The 17,658-nt window shown below is 43.2% G+C and overlaps 1 protein-coding gene across 1 annotated transcript in view; it reads right to left on the reverse strand.

Annotated features, from left to right (window-relative positions):
- The window catches only part of ARHGAP45 (Rho GTPase activating protein 45), a 167,852-nt gene extending 150,437 nt beyond the window's left edge, over positions 1-17,415 (reverse strand). Inside the window, 1 exon segment of the mRNA XM_073597180.1 lies at positions 16,980-17,415. Coding sequence (XP_073453281.1) covers positions 16,980-17,063 — 84 coding nt within the window. The 5' untranslated portion in view covers positions 17,064-17,415.
- Between the last annotated feature and the right edge of the window lie 243 nt (positions 17,416-17,658).

Here is a 17,658-nt window from a genome sequence, read left to right on the forward strand (position 1 = left end):
ATAGTTTTATGGTTTACGAGGGAAAAGATAGTCACGTGGAGCCTGAGAACTGCCCAAACTACATAGGGAGCACTGGTAAGATTGTGTGGGACTTGGTGTCCCCTGTATTCGGAAAGGGGTACCACTTGTACATGGACAATTATTACACAAGCGTGCCACTTTTTAGTCACTTGTTTGATCATGGAATTGGTGCATGTGGCACCGTGCGATCTAATCGCCGGGGCTTACCCCAGCGGCTTGTAAATTCCCGTCATAGGCTGGGGGAGAGAGCCTGCTTGAGAAGTAATAATTTGCTCACAGTGAAGTGGAGGGATTCATGGAATGTTTTCGTTCTTTCCTCCCTTCACGCAGATACTACAGTCCAAATTCCTACGGCAACTGGTGTTGTGGAGTAACTCCTCTGTGTCCATGAATACAAGCTTAATATGGGAGGGGTGGACCTCAACGACCAGTTGATGGCGCTGTACTTAATTCCCCATAAGGCCAGACGCTGGTATAAAAAAGTGTCTGTATACTTATTCCAATTGGCTCTGCTGAACGCTTATATGCTATAAAAAGCATCAGGACGAACTGGATCCTTCCTTAAATTCCAGGAAGAGATCGTCACAGCCCTTCTGTTTCCAGACGGTGCTGTGCCCCACCTTCCCAATGCACATGCAGTGAGCCGGCTGCATGAGAGGCATTTTCCGTCTGTCCTCCCTGGTACCCCTACCCAACGATCACCCCAAAGAAGATGTTGTGTCTGTAGCAAGCGCGGATATAGGCGTGTCCCTCCTGTCCTGACCATCCTGGTCTTTGCATTGGTGAATGTTTCGAACGCTACCACACACTAGTGGAGTATTAGCGTAGGGTACAGCACGGCACAGTCTAGGGTACACTTTCACAGGGTCTCCAAGGATGCCATCGCATTTTGAGAGACCCGAACCTGGAACCGTTACAGTTACAGTTACAAATAAAAGTGTAAAAAAAATTAAATAAAATAAAAAAGCCAAAAATAGTTGTTGTTTTATTGTTCTCTCTCTATTCTCTCTCTATTGTTCTCTATCGTTCTGCTCTTTTACTATGTTTACTATGGTTTATCATGTTTGCGTTTTCAGGTATGTAATTCTTTTTTACTTTACTGTTTGCTGTGTTTTATTGTTAACCATTATTTTCTTTTCAGGTATGCCAGTCAGCTGCAGCACTGATTTATTTATCTTGACAGCAACAGCGTTTGCTCTCACGATACGTAAATCAGCGACTTCAGCTATGTAGGAGGTGATTTCACCATCACAGTTAAAAAAAAAAAAAAAAAAAAAAAACAGCATATATGCCGAAGTATGGGGGCAGGGGTGGAGGGGCGATTTGCCCCTAACATTAGGGGCGGATTGCCCCCATGCTTCGGCATATATTTTTTACTCTTTTTTTGGCACAGATTGTTGTGGTTTTATTGAGTTGATGTTTTATTGTTATCATTGTTTGCGTTTCAGGTACACCATTCAGCTGCAGCACTGATTTATTTATCTTGACAGCAACAGCATTTGCTCTCACGATACGTAAATCAGCGACTCCAACACTGTAGGAGATGATTTCACCACCACAGTTAAAAAAAAAATGGTGCATGTATGCCCATCATTAGAAGTGAGTGGATGCAGGACGGTATTCTAATGGTGGGCATACCCACCGATCAATATCTTTTTTTTCGTTCAGCCCACAGGCTGCATGAAAAAAAAAAGAGCATTACAATATATGCCCAACGAGGACCAGTAACGTACTGGTATGTTGCTTGACTTTGAGTGGTTATATCAGAATGATGCCTGCAGGTTTAGGTATCATCTTGGTATCGTTCTTTTCAGCCAGCGGTCGGCTTTCATGTAAAAGCAATCATAGTGGCTTAATTGCCCCTAGACTGCTTTTACAAGCAGTGGGAGGGAACGTCACCCCCCCTCCCGTCGCCCTACTTGGTTTTCTCGGGCTCTCCTGTCCCACCGGGAAACCTGATAATGCAGCCGGTGGCTCTGCCAGCTGACCATAGAGCTGATTGAAGTTTAGAACGGCTCCAATCATCTCTATGGCCTAAGAAACCGGAACCTACGAGTAGGGATGAGCAAACAATTTGGGGTGTTCGTGGCAAATTCGAAATCCGCGGAACACCCAAGCAAAATAAATAATTTAAAAAAAAAGCACCCCCCGCCCCCCCCATGCTCGCACGCAAAGGCGAATGCAAGCGTCGGTCTTGTTTCATATGTAAACAGCAATTGCACCATGCATGTGAGGTATCACCATGAACATCAGATCGGGGGCAGTAATTTTAGAAGTAGACCTCCTTTGTAAATCTAAAGTGGTAACCTGTAAAGGCTGTTAAAGATGTATGTAGTTTGTCACCTGTTTGGTATCTATGTACTCGGCATAAGATCATCTTTTATATGTTATCAAACATTTGGGCAATATAGTGTATTTTAGTGCATTAATATTCAAAAAAGTGTTTTTTTTTTTTTTTTAAATTGCGTTTAAAATCACAAATACTGTGTGAATTTTTTTTTTGCAACACCCACCATTTTAATCTGTAGGGCCTTTGCTTTAAAAAATATATAATGTTTGAGGGTTCAGAGTAATTTTCTAGCAAAAATATTTTCCCATGTAAACAAAAAGTGTCAGAAAGGGCTTTGTCTTCAAGTGGTTAGAAGAGTGGGTGATGTATGGCATAAGCTTCTAATATTGTGCATAAAATACCAGGACAGGTCAACCCCCCCCCCAATGACCCCTTTTTGGAAAGTAGACACCCCAAGCTATTTGCTGATAGGCATGTTGAGTCCATGGAATATTTTATATTTTGCCACACGTTTCGGGAAAATGACAATAACTTTTTTTTTTTTTTTTTACAAAGTCACTAAATGATATTTTGCTTAAACATGCCATGGGCATATGTGAAATTACATCCCAAAATACATTTAGCTGCTTCTCCTGAATACGGTGATACCAAATGTGTAGGACTTTTTGGGAGCCTAGCCACGTGCAGGACCCCGAAAACCAAGCACAGCCTTCAGGCTTTCTAATGGCGTAAAATGGTGATTTCACTTCTCACTACCAACACAGTTTTGGAGACCCTGAAATGTCAAGATAGCACAAACCCTCCCCCCCCCCCCCCCAAATTACCCCATTTTGGAAAGTAGACATCTCAAGGTATTTCCCAAGAAGCATGGTGAGTATTTTGCAGCTCTCATTTGTTTTGGAAAATGAAGAAAGAAAAGGAAAATGTATTTTATTTTTTATTTTTTCAAAACTTTGTGACAAAAAGCGAAATCTGCAAAATACTCAACATACCTCTCAGCAAATAGCTTGGGTGTCTTTTTTCCAAAATGGGGTCATTTAGGGGGGTTTTTTGCTATCTTGGCATTTCATGGCCTCCAAAACTGTGATAGGCAGTGAGGAGTGAAATCAAAAACGTATGCCCTTAGAAAGCCTGAAGGTGGTTTTCGGGGTCCTGTACGCGGTTAGACTGCCAAAAAGTCCCACACATGTGGTATCCCTGTACTCAGGAGAAGCAGCAGAATGTATTTTGTGATGTAATTCCACATATAACCATGCCTTGTTTAAATAATATATCATTTAATGACAACTTTGTAAAAAAAATTATTTTCTCGAAACTTGTTTGAAAATATAAAATATTCCATGGACTCAACATGCCTCTCAGCAAATAGCTTGAAGTGTCTTCTTTCGAAAATGGGGTCATTTGATGGGGTTTTGTGCTATCTGGACATTTCATAGCCTCCGAAACTGTGATAGGTAGTGAGGAAGTGAAATCACCATTTTACGCCCTTAGATTTGGTTTTCGGGGTCCTGTACACGGCTAGGCTCCCAAAAAGTCTCACACATGTGGTATTTCCGCACTCAGGAGAAGCAGCAGAATGTTTTTTGGGGTGTAACTTCACATATGCCGCTGGCATGTTTGAGCAATATATCATTTTTTTTTTTTTTTGTCATTTTTTAATCACTTGTGCCAAAAAATAAAATATTCAATGTGCTCAACAAGCCTCTCAGCAAATTCCTTGGGGTGTCTACTTTCCAAAATGGGGTCAGTTGGGGAGTATTGTACTGACCTGCCATTTTAGCACCTTAAGAAATGACATAGGCAGTCGTAAACTAAAAGCTGTGTAAATTCCAGAAATGTACCCTAGTTTGTAAACGCTATAACTTTTGCTCAAACCAATAAATATACACTTATTGAATTTTTTTTTTACCCGAGACATGTGACTGAATGCTTTTTGGCCTAAATGTATGACGAAAATTGAGTTTATTGTATTTTTTTATAGCAAAAAGTAGAAAATATCATTTTTTTTCAAAATTTTAATTTTTTTCGTTTATATTGCAAAAAATAAAAACCACAGAGGTGATCAAATACCACCAAAAGAAAGCTCTATTTGTGGGAAAAAAAAGGACGCAAATTTCGTTTGGGTACAGCATTCCATGACCGCGCAATTACCAGTTAATGCAGCGCAAAGCCAAATTGTAAAAAGTGCTCTGGTCAGGAAGGGGGTAAATCCTTCTGGGGCTGAAGTTGTTAAGGACCAAGCCTTTTCTGGCACTTTTTGGTTATAAGTAAAATTCTGCAATTTTTTTTGCTAGAAAATTACTCAGAACAAACATTACATATTTTTTCTTAGTAGAGACCCTAGAGCAGTGTTTCACAACTCCAGTCCTCAAGGCGCACCAACAGGTCATGTTTTCAGGATTTCCACTATTTTGCACAGGTGATTTGATCAGTTTCATTGCCTTAGTAATTACCACAGCCGTTTCATCTGAGGGAAACCCTGAAAACATGACCTGTTGGGGCGCCTTGAGGACTGGAGTTGAGAAACACTGCCCTAGAGAATAAAATGGTGGTCCTTGCAATATTTTATGCCACGCTGTATTTGCGCAGCAGTTTTTCAAACACAATTTTTTAGAAATTGATACACTTTAACCACTTGACACCCGCCATATAGCAAAATGACGTTGGCAAAGTGGTTGTGTTATTCTGACCGGATGTCATATAATAGCATTGCGGCGATCGTTGTTGTGACGTGTCACTCTGACACACCGCAACTCCGATCTAGGTAAAGAGTCTCTGACGGAGACTCTTTACCACGTGATCAGCCGTGTCCAAACATGACTGATCACAGTGTAAAACAGGAAAAGCCGTTTATCTGTCAGACGCGAGTAGAGGAGAGCCGATTGGCTGCTCTTCTGACGGGGGGGGTCTGTGCTGATTGATTATCAGTGCAGCCCCCAAAGGATGCCCACACTGGACCACCAGGGACGCCACCAGGACCATCAGAGATGCCCACCACTAGTCACCACCAGTTATGCCACCCATGGCCACCAGGGATGCCAATCAGTGCCCACAATGGATGCTAGTGCCAAACAATAATGCCTGCCAATCAGTGATGCCCATCAGTACCATCCATTAGTGCCGCCTTTCAGTGCCCATCAGTGCCGCCTATCAGTGTCACCTATGTGTGCCCATCAGTGCTGCATATCAGTGCCGCATATTAGTGCCCATCAGTGCCACCTCATCAGTGCCACCTCATCAATGCCACCTCATTGGTGCCCATCAGTGCCGCCTTATCAGTGACCGTCAATGAAGCCCCATCAGTGCCCATCAGTGAAGGAGAAAATGTGATTATTTACAAAGTTTTATAAAAGAAACAAAAAAACAACGTTTTATTTTCTAAATTTTCGGTCTTTTTTTATTTGTTTAGCAGAAAATTAAAATCCCAGGAGGTGATCAAATACCACCAAAAGAAAGCTCTATGGGAACAAAATTATAAAAATTTAGTTTGGGTACAGTGTAGCATGACCGCGCAATTGTCATTCAAAATGCGACAGCGCTGAATGCTGAAAATTGGTCTGGGCAGAAAGTTGTATAAGTACCCTGTATTGAAGTGGTTAATATACTGTAAATATATACAGTATCTCACAAAAGTGAGTACATCCCTCACATTTTTGTAAATATTTTATTATATCTTTTCATGTGACAACACTGAAGAAATGACACTTTGCTACAATGTAAAGTAGTGAGTGTACAGCTTGTATAACAGTGTAAATTTGCTGTCCCCTCAAAATAACTCAACACACAGCCTTTAATGTCTAAACCGCTGGCAACAAAAGTGAGTACACCCCTAAGTGAAAATGTCCAAATTGGGCACAATTAGCTATTTTCCCTCCCCGGTGTCATGTGACTCATTAGTGTTACAAGGTCTCAGGTGTAAATGGGGCGCAGGTGTGTTAAATTTTGTGTTATCGCTCTCACTCTCTCATACTGGTCACTGGAAGTTCAACATGGCACCTCATGGCAAAGAACTCTCTGAGGATCTGAAAAAAACAATTGTTGCTCTACATAAAAATGGCCTAAGCTATAAGAAGATTGCCAAGACCCTGAAACTGAGCTGCAGCACAGTGGCCAAGACCATACAGCGGTTTAACAGAACAGATTCCACTCAGGGCAGGTCTTACCATGGTCGACCAAAGAAGTTGAGTGCACATGCTCAGCGTCATATTCAGAGATTGTCTTTGGGAAATCGACATATGAGTGCTGCCAGCATTGCTGCAGAGGTTGAAGGGGTGGGGGGTGAGCCTGTCAGTGCTCAGACCATACGCCGCACACTGCATAAAATTGGTCTTCATGGCTGTCCTCCCAGAAGGAAGCCCCTTCTAAAGATGATGCACAAGAAAGCCCGCAAACAGTTTACTGAAGACAAACAGACTAAGAACATGGATAACTGGAACCATGTCCTGTGGTCTGATGAGACCAAGATAAACTTATTTGGTTCTGATGGTGTCAAGCGTGTGTGGCGGAAACCAGGTGAGTGTGTGTCTTGCCTACAGCCAAGTATGGTGGTGGGATTGTCATGGTCTGGGGCTGCATGAGTGCTACCGGCACTGGGGAGCTACAGTTCATTGAGGGAACCATGAATGCCAACATGCACTGAGACAGGGGTCAAGCAGGTGTCATGCGGTGTCCTCTTGCCCCCTTTCACATCAACCCCCCCTACAGCAGTGTCCTCTGCCCCTGTTCACATCAGCCCCCACAGCAGTGTCCTCTGCCCCCCTTCACATCACCCCTCCCCCCACAGCGCTGTCCTCTGGCCCCCTTTCATGTTACCCCCCCACAGCAGTGTCATGTGGCCCCTTTTACATGACCCTCCCACAGCAGTGTTTTCTGCCCCCCTTCACATAACCCCCCACAGCGATGTTCCCTGGCCTCCCTTCACGTCACCTCCCACAGCAGTGTCCTCTGGCCCCCTTTCACATCACCCCCCCCAGAAAGCAGTGTCCTCTAGCCCCCTTTCACATCAGACCCCCCACAGTGGTGTCCTCTGCCCCCTTCACATTATCCCCCGCAGCGGTGTCAACTGGTCCCATTTCACATCACCCCCCCTCCACAGTGGTGTCTTTCTCTCCCCAATCTCCCTAATCACATCACCCCCCACAGCCACGTCCTGTGCCCCCTTCACACAACACCCCTCCCCAGCCATGTCCTTTGCCCCCTTTAACTCTCCTAACTTATATGGGTACAAAGAGTAAAGAGCAAGAGGCAGGACAGCTCTGGATGGAGGTTGGGAGCTTTTTATTTTAACAACCTAGTGATTAATTGCTAGGACTGCCCTGTGCCCTACCAATCAATATTACCTGTTGGTTAACTTGAAAGGGTAAATCGGCCAGCTTCTGCCCTCCATCCAGAGCTGTCCTGCCCCTTGCTCTCTGCTCTGCGGTAAGAAGGACAGCGGTGGAGGACCACGGCAGTTCGGATGGGACAGTAACTCGGTTCAGATCCAGACCGCAGTCTTCCATTTAGTGATGCCTGCCAAAGTCCATAGTCCATCTCAGGAGCGAGCAAGAGAGGGTGGCTACATTCCTGCATACAGCAGGACCATGGAGAATGAAGATAGATACCCTCTTACAGGAAGTTGGATCACAGCAACAAAAAAATGGAATTTGGAAATTTGGAGGAGGCTGGGAGCAATAGAAAGGTTCTTTTTAAATTTAAGAACACATACTTAAACACATTTTTTTTTTACCAGAGTTCAGTGTCTCTTTACTAAATTTATTTGTACATACCAACCTTTTTTGCAACATCCATTCAAGTTTTATCGATGTATGGATACATGAATCAACTGTTTTAAAAGGACTTGCACTATGTTGTGCACTGGTGTGCTTGTACTAAAACTTCTTTAAATAAAAAATGTATGGAAAGAAAAAAAACAGATTGTTGTTCTAACCTCTCTTATGAGGCAGTATAGAATGATCCCTACCTACCTACCCTCTTCCCTTTGTATATAGGAATATTGAACCCATGTTGAAACTTGTCCGTGGCAGATTGAGTCCCTTTGTACAATTATAATTCCAGCAGTGTTTGAGAACGATGGGCCTCTATTCATAGCTATATAGAATATTTGAAAGACCCTATATCCTTCTATTCAGACTGAGGAGCACTTTTTTGATGTTTTCATATATCTGTAAAATAACTAAATCAATATAGAAGTAAAATCACAAATGCACCATTTTCCCCATCCTGGATATTTCTGTGCACCTTAAAGGGGAACTAAAGTAGGATATAAAATACATAAATGAACACAGCCCTGTGTATATTTTTAATGCAAGCAGTGTAAGTATCTGAATTGAACCCGTTGTCTGCCTCTTGCAGTTCCTGTGAAGCAGGGCTGGAAAGTGACATAGCGACGAGCTCATCACTGTGCTGCTCCTACTTTCACTGTCCAATAGGCTGGGGTGAATCCAGGACTACCGGACTTCAGAGAAAGTAATCTGATGACATCTTTGAACCCGAGGACATTTAACAGCAGAAAAAAATATGATGGAGGAAATCTCTGGACGCTTTTACAGCTGCTGTTTTTGGCTTTAGACGTTTTTTTCTGCAGCCAGTAAACTCCCCAACATGATCTCCTATGTGTCCATACACACGTAGGCTTTTATCAGCGTTTTCTGACAGGGGCATTTTCTGGTTGGAAAAAAACCCAGAACTAGTGAGTTTGAAGGATAATTTTTCAGATGTAAAAACTCTGAAAACCACTGCAAAAATCATTCTACAGCTTTCTACAGCTAACGTTACTGGTGTTTTTATAACATCCAGTGTGCATGGGGCCTATCAATCAAAGGTAAGGAATAGGGGGACCTAAGCTGTACCTGTCTATCACTTTTCAAGGGAGGATGCACTTGTAGGCAATAGGTTTATGATATAGAGGCCATGGCTGTACAGACAACACAACTAGGATGGCTTCTCTGTGCCTAATATAATCCACACTGTGTAGCGCATGTGAATTGCATAGGGGTCACACCACATTCCTGTGCAAAGGACATGTGATTCTGTGCAATGCAATTTGAGCCCGTTCATTTTGATGGCTCAAATCTCACCGCATCTGCATCAAGAAGGTGCAGGCAGCTTTTTTTTTTTTTATTCGCACTGGAACCGGATCGCATGGGTGTTTATACCCATGCAATCCGGTTCAGGCAAACACACTGCATTTGTGACCTGCTTTTGGGGTGTCACTGACTTTGCATTGATACCCACAGCAGATCACAGAACACAGTGCGACTGCTGTGCGGAAAATGCACAGGAATGGCGTTTTCCGCACTGCATCAGTGTGAACCAGGACTATTATGTCAATTGAAGGGATGGGTGGGCAAGAAAGGGGACTGCATAGCTGCTACTTTGCTTAAAGTGTTTGTAAAGGTAATTTTCTTTTAATAACAAACATGTCATACTTACCTGCTCTAAGCAGCCCTGTTCCTCCTCTTCTCAGGTCCCCCGCTGACACTCTGGGCCCCTCTCCCTGCCAAGTGCCCCCATAGCAAGCCTTTTGCTATGAGGGTACTCATGCTTGCTCAGTCCCGAGCCCCGCTTTCTGTGTCCGTAAGTCACAGATAATGTGGCTCAGCCCCGCCCCCCTCTCCCTCCTCACTGGCTGTGATTAAGAGCAGTGGGAGCCAATTGCTCCTGCTGCTGCATCTCAGCCAATGATGGAGAGACCTGGGAGATTCTCAGCTCTCATGCACATCGCTGGATCGAGATCGGGCTTAGGTAAGTTTTAGAGAGGGCTGAGGGGGAACTGCACACTGAAGTTTTAAGGCACATTCACACTTGTGAATGCACCAGCACTTTGACTAGATTTAAGAACCCCAGCGGGGGTAGCTGTGACTAGCTGCAGGAAGCAGCCCCCCTGAAGCCAATGGGAGGCTGCTGGCTACTGCAGCTAATCATGGCCGCTCACATGTAATTGCTCATGCAACGAAAGATGCAAGTGATCGGCCATATTGTACTTCACATTACCCATCTGATTTAACAGTGCCACCACTTTCACCCATTCACATGGCATTTTCTGTAGTGCAATTTCACCGGATAGGAAGAATTTATATTAGCATATTGTCGATTACTGCCCCATAGGCAGTAATAGGAGGATCACTCGGCATGCATTAAAGAGGATATACTTGTTGAGTGGACAGACGATTGTTGTAGAGTCTGATCTGTTTCTTTGTGAAGGTTCAGGTTCCCACATATATTGACACCTACAGAGCTGCTGTTTTGTATCTTTAGGACTTGGGACAGAGAGTGCTTTGATAGAGGGATGGAATGTACTGTTTAGACAGCAGGCAGACATATGAGCAGTCTGTAGCCAAAATTACCTATGTCAGAATCTGGCATATAACCAAATACTTAATAGAAGGCTAGAAGCTGCTACAATCACTTTGATTAGACTAAAGGGAAGAATAAATGTAGAAATTTAGATGTATTGTAACTAGCATGTTTCCTGCACACCTTTGTGACAATTTATTACTGTAAGGGCTCATGCACACAGGAGCTTAAAAAGCGCTACTTTTACAGGCGTTGAGCATTTTTTTTTTGAAGCCTGTAAAAGCACCTCTATGTAAGCCTATGTGCCCATGCACACATAGGCATTTACAGGCTGTATTAGAAGAGGAGGGCTGAAATAAAAACCCACCACAAGGCGCATTCAGGAAAGGAGCTGAAGAGCAAAAAAATGCAGGACACGCCTAAACAAACATAAACGTTAGACACGTCTAGCATTTGAGAGTTAATGCATGCCAAAGACCAGAATAAATTAATATTCTGGTCAATAGAATGCATAAACCTCAAATGCTAGATGCGCCTAAACGCGGGTGCACTAGGCAGCTTTCAGCAGGTTTTTTTCAAGTGTTGCATGGTGACCTCCAGAGTCAGGGAGAGCTGACATCCTTCTCTGTAGAGTGGGTTACAAGGCATGGTGGGTGTAATGCAAGCTGAAGTGATGGGCGCCAGACACTTTTTGAATGCAAAGAGATTTATTGTCTCTTGAACAAGAACTGTGGAAGAGAGGGTTAGGGCCAGGGCACCCTTAAGTAGATGCAATGACAATTGGCAGACTCCGAGACTCAGAGACTTCTATAGGTAGACAGCTATACAGTGGAAGGCATCCAGCCGGACACCACTTCTGTAGAGGTAAGACCGCTGTCTCCTATGGCAAAAAATCTTGTAACATTCACTAACGGTAGTTGTATTTAACTATTGGTAACACGAATAGTTTTCCTCGCACTCTACAGTCTCTCACTGTAGATCTTCACTCTCTGAGCTCCCAGTCTCTCTCACTAGACTCTCAGACCCAATCGCCACTGGATCACATGAGCTCTTCCATAATTCAGTATCTTTCTCAAGTCTCACCCCTGCTTCCCCGATGGGTCCCTGGCTTGGCACTCACAGATACTTCTCCAGTGTCACCCCTGCTGATTCGCTAGGTCCCTGGCTTGGCACTCACTGATGCTCCTTAAGCGTCACCTCTGCTGTCCCGCAGGATCCCTGGCTTGGCACTTGCTGAAGTTTTCCCACTTTTTCACTGTCCCCGGCTGGTGAGAAGACTGCTCTGGTACTGACTCCAACTTACTCACAGTGGTCTCCGGTAACAAGGTGGATGGTCCCCCCAACCTCTGACCACAACTGGTTCCCTGTTCGGCGGAAATATTACTCTCAATTGGACTCCAATCCTGCAGTCCCAACCCTGCGCTGCTTCTCCTGCTTCTGGATAGGCCCTCAGACAGCCTAGCAGCCAGATGTTTCCGGGATAGGCCTCAGGCTTCCGGCCTAGCAGCCCGGGGCAGCATAACAGCCGTCCGGGTGGCACAGAACCACGATCACCTGACTCCACCCAAATAAATTGGCTCTCCCAGCAGGCCAAGGGACTAAAGAAACCCCAGCCAATTGGCTGAGACACCCCATCCATTCATAACCTGACCTTGCTAAGCCCTTGCCTATCTAATGTCACCAGCATAACGCCACCTAGCGACAGAAGAGAGAAGGTGCAGCAAGTCCAGAACTAGAGAGGAATCAGTCAATTAGAGACACTTAATGACGAGGAGTGGAAACAAGCTCTGAAGAATCTATTTGAGGTAGCCTTATCCTCTTCACAGTGTCTAACTCAGCTATTTATTCTCCATAGAGCCCACTATACCCCTTTAAAACTATACTCTTGGGGTAAAGAAGTTACACCAAATTGTCCAAGGTGAGCTGCTGATACAGGTACACTTATACATATATTGTAAACTGCATCGCTACTGGGAGGGTGTATTTGATACTTTAAACTCCTTAAGTTCCACACAGGTTCACTCTGATCCAAAAATAGCATTGCTAGGGATTATACCAGAAGATACCCTCCCAGTTGGGATGCAAGTGATGTGGCTAAGAATTACTATATTACAAAAATGGATATCAAAATATCCGCCAACAATAAATCAATGGATTTGGGTGGTTAACCTTAATCTAAGACGAAAGGAATTGACATAAACATAGGAGGAGCATAGGAGGAGCCTTAAGAAATTTCTAAAAATATGGCATTGATGGCTAGTTTCCAATCTGTTTGAACAAACTAATGAAACTGAGGAAAACCAACAATGATATAATAAAGGTAATAAGTACGCAACTCCACTAAGGAGCATTAGTGAGATGAAGGATCTTGAATAAAGATTGAAGCGTAGACTGGTAAGCGCAAATATGGAATTTTTCTTTTTTGGGAGGTGTATTTGGGGGAGGGGGGGGGAGCGGGGGCGGGGTGTTATTTTTGTGAAAAGTTTTGTGTGTATTATTGTTGTGTTATGGAAAATGTATCAAAAATTGCTTGATTGAAAAAAAAAGGAGAGGAATCAGTGGATCTACTAACAATTAACCAGGGCAACTACCGCCTGGCAAACTAAATTTACTAGCAACCTTGCCTAAACACCAAAGTGCTACATAAGCATAATTTTCCTGCCAGGTGTTCTGGCGTTTAGAGGGGTTTTTACACTACAAACACCCTGGGTTGATTTACTAAAACCGGAGAGTGCAAAATCTGGTGCAGCTCTGCACAGAAACCAATCAACTTCCAGGTTTTAGGCTGCTTTCACACTGAGGCACTTTACAGGCAATATAGTGCTAAAAATAGCGCCTGTAAAGAGCGGTGCGCTGGCAGGACGCCAAAAAAAGTCCTGCAAGCCGCATCTTTGAGGCACTGTAGGAGTGGTGTATACACTGCTCCTTTAGCGCCCCTGCCCATTGAAATCAATAGGCAGCACCGCTGAAGTGACCACTTTGCAGCCGCTGTTAACCCTTTTTCGCTTGTTAGTGGGGGTTAAAAGCACCCTGCTAGCGGCTGAAAAGGGTCACAAAAACTGTGGTAAACCGCTGCTAGAAATAGCGGCGCTTTACCGCCGAAGCCCCCATTGCCCAAGTGTGAAAGTAGACTTATTATCAAGGCTTAATAAACAAGTTGAAGTTAGAAGCTGATTGGTTACCATGCACAGCTGAACCAGATTATAAGTGCACCAGTTTCAGTAATTTAACTCACCTGCGTGTATAAGACCTAAAACCAGACAGTGAATAAAAGAAATGTTATAAATAGTATACATTTGTTTCCTTCAAGGACAACCATACTTTTAGCACACATGAGTGTGGCCCACCTGGTTACATAACTACTTTCTTCCCTTTCAGGGATCTTCACTGTAAGACCCTGCCAGGTGCAGGTGCTGCACTGCCTATATTTTGAAAATGTGACAACAGCGAATGAATATTCGCTAATGTCACACTGATCCTCCTCCTGGCCAAACCGGAAGCAGGCCTTGAGACCCGTCACCGATTGGCTGAATGGACAGGTGATCCTATTGGATGCCTAGGAGGAGGAGGAAGGAGACGCATGGCAGAAGCCACCGTGATGCAGAGGAGGAGGAGATGCACTGGAAGCTGCCGCCCGCCGTAGCAGCGCTGCACACCCGTGACCTAGATTGGGTAAGTGTGGAGTGCAGGGCTGGATGACCGGGGGGGGGGGTTGTTTGCTGCCCCCCCCAAAAAAAAAAAAAAAAGTGAAAGAGAATCCTAATTTTTGGGTTGACACCAGAACAGTGATAAAACGGGAATCCTCCAATGGGGACAATATAGTTCTGGTGACCCTGGTGACACACTGGGATTCCCTCACTTTCGAGGAATTTCCTCTCACTTCCTCCTTTGGCTATGGGACAGGAAAAGAAAGGAAATCTTCTCAAAGGGCTCAATGGGATACAGGTGGCAAAAAAACTGACTAGGCTATAACCCTCTCTTACGCTATCCAAAATGAAAGAAACACCTTTAGCTCTATTTTAATGCTGCTCTGCATTTCTTAATACACCATTACATGTTTTTAATGCAAAAAGTTTGCGGACCTGATTCTGACTTGGTATCACCTTTTTGCAGTCCTTGTGCAGCAGAACATATTGAGGGGGAGGGAGAAGCAGCACAAAGGGCCGATCAGGTGTGCTGAAGTGCAAGCAGTATGCTGATAACAGGAGAATATTGAGTGATACTTGTACATTAAAAACAAAATTGACCCACACCATTATAGTTTGTAAACCCTTACAAATATCCAGTGATATACAAAGAGGAGAAACAAATCCCCCTACATAAGTTGTATCTGTTTATCTGCAGCAATCTCTTCTCTACATCCCTTTAACCACTTCCCACCAAATCATACCTGTACATGATTTGGCTTCAAGTGGTTGTATCATTGTTTAGCCGACGGTCGGCAATCATGTAACAGCAACCGGAGCGGCTATGGAGTCGCTCAGTTGTGGTTACATGCAGCGGGAGGGGACATTCCCCCTCCTACCACTCACCCAGGCTCTCCCGGCAAACCGGGAGACCCCAGCGACCGACTGGCACATCCGCCGGCTGGCCGGAGACCCAAAGAAAGCCGGGATCGGCTTTTATCGGGTCTTGGATGTAGTAGCATTGAAGCGATGTCACGACATTACTTCCGGTTTATTGAAATCTTAAAGGCGCCAGTTTTAAAAAAAAAAGTATTCAAAAATGCTTATCTTGGCGTTTTGAAAGCTTTCAAGTGCAAAGAAGGGATTTGGGGTCTTATAGACCCCAGATCCCTCCATAAAGAGTACCTGTCACTTGCCTATTGCTGTCACAGGAATGTTTACATTCCTTGTGACAGCAATAAAAGTGATAAAAAAAATGAAAACAACAGTGTAAAAATAAAAAATAACGTAAATGAATAATAATAATTAAAAAAAATGAAAGACCCCCCGCCCCCCCGTGCTAGCGCGCAAAGACGAACGCATGCGTCGGTCCCGAAAGCACGCAAACTGCGATTGTCCCACACATGTGAGGTGTCACTGCGAACGTCAGATCATGGCCAGTGCTGATTTTTAAAGCTTGTCTGAGAATTCAAAAATAAGTCTGAAAATTCAAAAATAAGGGGGCGGAGAGCTGAAGTTACACTCTGCAGAGTTCAATCAGTAGAGTCCTGAGAAGAGACCTTTCCATGGAATGTAGAACACTGGGAGGTACAGATGCATGGTGGGTATAGCATAGCTTATTAGTGAGAAAATATAATAAAGATGGTCATAGGCCTAACATCCAGGCCACACAACCAGCAGGAGAACCAGGGAATGTGCCCCCAGGCACCTAGACCTTTGCTTTCCATGACAGTTAAAAGTGTAAAGCTCACTTTGCTTTTAGTTCAGTGAAGCATTCTGACTTTTCATACATCTGTTAAGCTTTTTTTGTTGATTGCACAATTTTCTGTTGCAACATTTGACAGGCAGAGGTTTTATAATGTTATTTTCTTCAGTTGAAGGGTACTTTGTTTTTTACCTAGACAAGTGAGCTAAAAGTGCTTCCTCATATGCAAAAAATGTAGCCGTTTGAGGAAGTTCGGCAAGAACAAAACTATCTGAGCAGATGTAGAGCTATGATGCCAAGTGTTTAGCAAACACAGAGTAGCATTATGACCCCCTTAAAAGAGCATATTTTATTTATCTTTCAGTGATTCTCTCATTTATTTATTTTTTCCTACAGTCTTGAGTTTTTTTTCTCAAACTTTGATATTTTGTCTTCTTTTTACAGTGAGGTACATGACACATTATACTGATAGTGACATAGTGCATATTTACCTTTTATACAAAATAATTCAAGGCGCAATGGGTTATATTATGTATCAGAAGACACTTTGTTATCTGATTACTCAAATTCACATTAAAAATAAGCAAACACAAAATAATTAAAAAGAAACAAGAAGCCTCATTATAAGGGATGTTTTTCCAATATGAAGCACTATACATAAATACATATATACTCGAGGGGGTCTTCAAAAAGTTTCCACACTTTTCATTCATATTTAATAGAGTTGGAAAAAAAAAAAAGTGCAGAAAATTTATGAAGAATCCTTGTGTGTATAGATATAAATATAGATATATATATAGATAGATATATCTATCTATCTATATATATATATATATATATATATATATAGATAGATAGATAGATATCTATCTCTATACACACACATATATACACACACACACACGTATACATCATATAAATATACTGTGCATATAATATACAAAATGTTGGACAGAGTTAAACACTTTTTTTTTTTAAACTACTCTAGTGTTAAGCTAATATAACTTTGTTCTATAATGTACAGTACAGGGAAACTCACGCTCTGTGGTGCTGGGCTTCCTGTTCTGCTCTTCTTTGATAAGGACGGGGTTTTCATCAGCTCCCGCTTCTTCCTTGAAAACATCCTGAGTATATATCTTTTCTGCCTTTTTTTTTTTTGTTTTTTTTTTACTTATGGTACCACCGCCTCTATGTACCTTATAGGATTTGAGGTTTCGCTCACCCCTGCTACCCCACCTGGGGGGAGGGGGGGCAGATTCTTAGGGGTACTCAGAAAGTTGGTGCTGTATGCCCAGCACTACTACTGTCAGATGCCATGTGATGTTAAGATGTTTCCTCATTGGACGATTACTCTCCCAAAACTGACACAGACAGGAAGAGGTAAAGGGCGTTAACCCTTTAAGTGCCGAGGCCACAGCAGCATCCTGTCCCCTCCCAAAGCTTTGTGTGCATGTCATATGTCAGTGTGTAAAGACTTTATGTATGTGTGTTTGAGGGGAACAATAGAGGAAGTTATAGGGAGAGGCTGTATAAGGTAAAGAAATTATACAGATGAAATACACACAACATAAAGGAAGCAAATGAAGCATTTCGGTGGCTAATGAAGTAGGCATATGAAAAATAATCTTAGTTTACAGAAGTATGTATAATGGAAAGATTCCCTCATGGGGTTTTTTTAGCAGCCAAGAAATTCAAAGGTTATTAATTAAAAATTATTT

The sequence above is a fragment of the Aquarana catesbeiana genome, linkage group LG01, assembly GCF_042186555.1.
Source record: "Aquarana catesbeiana isolate 2022-GZ linkage group LG01, ASM4218655v1, whole genome shotgun sequence".
NCBI lineage: Eukaryota > Metazoa > Chordata > Amphibia > Anura > Ranidae > Aquarana > Aquarana catesbeiana.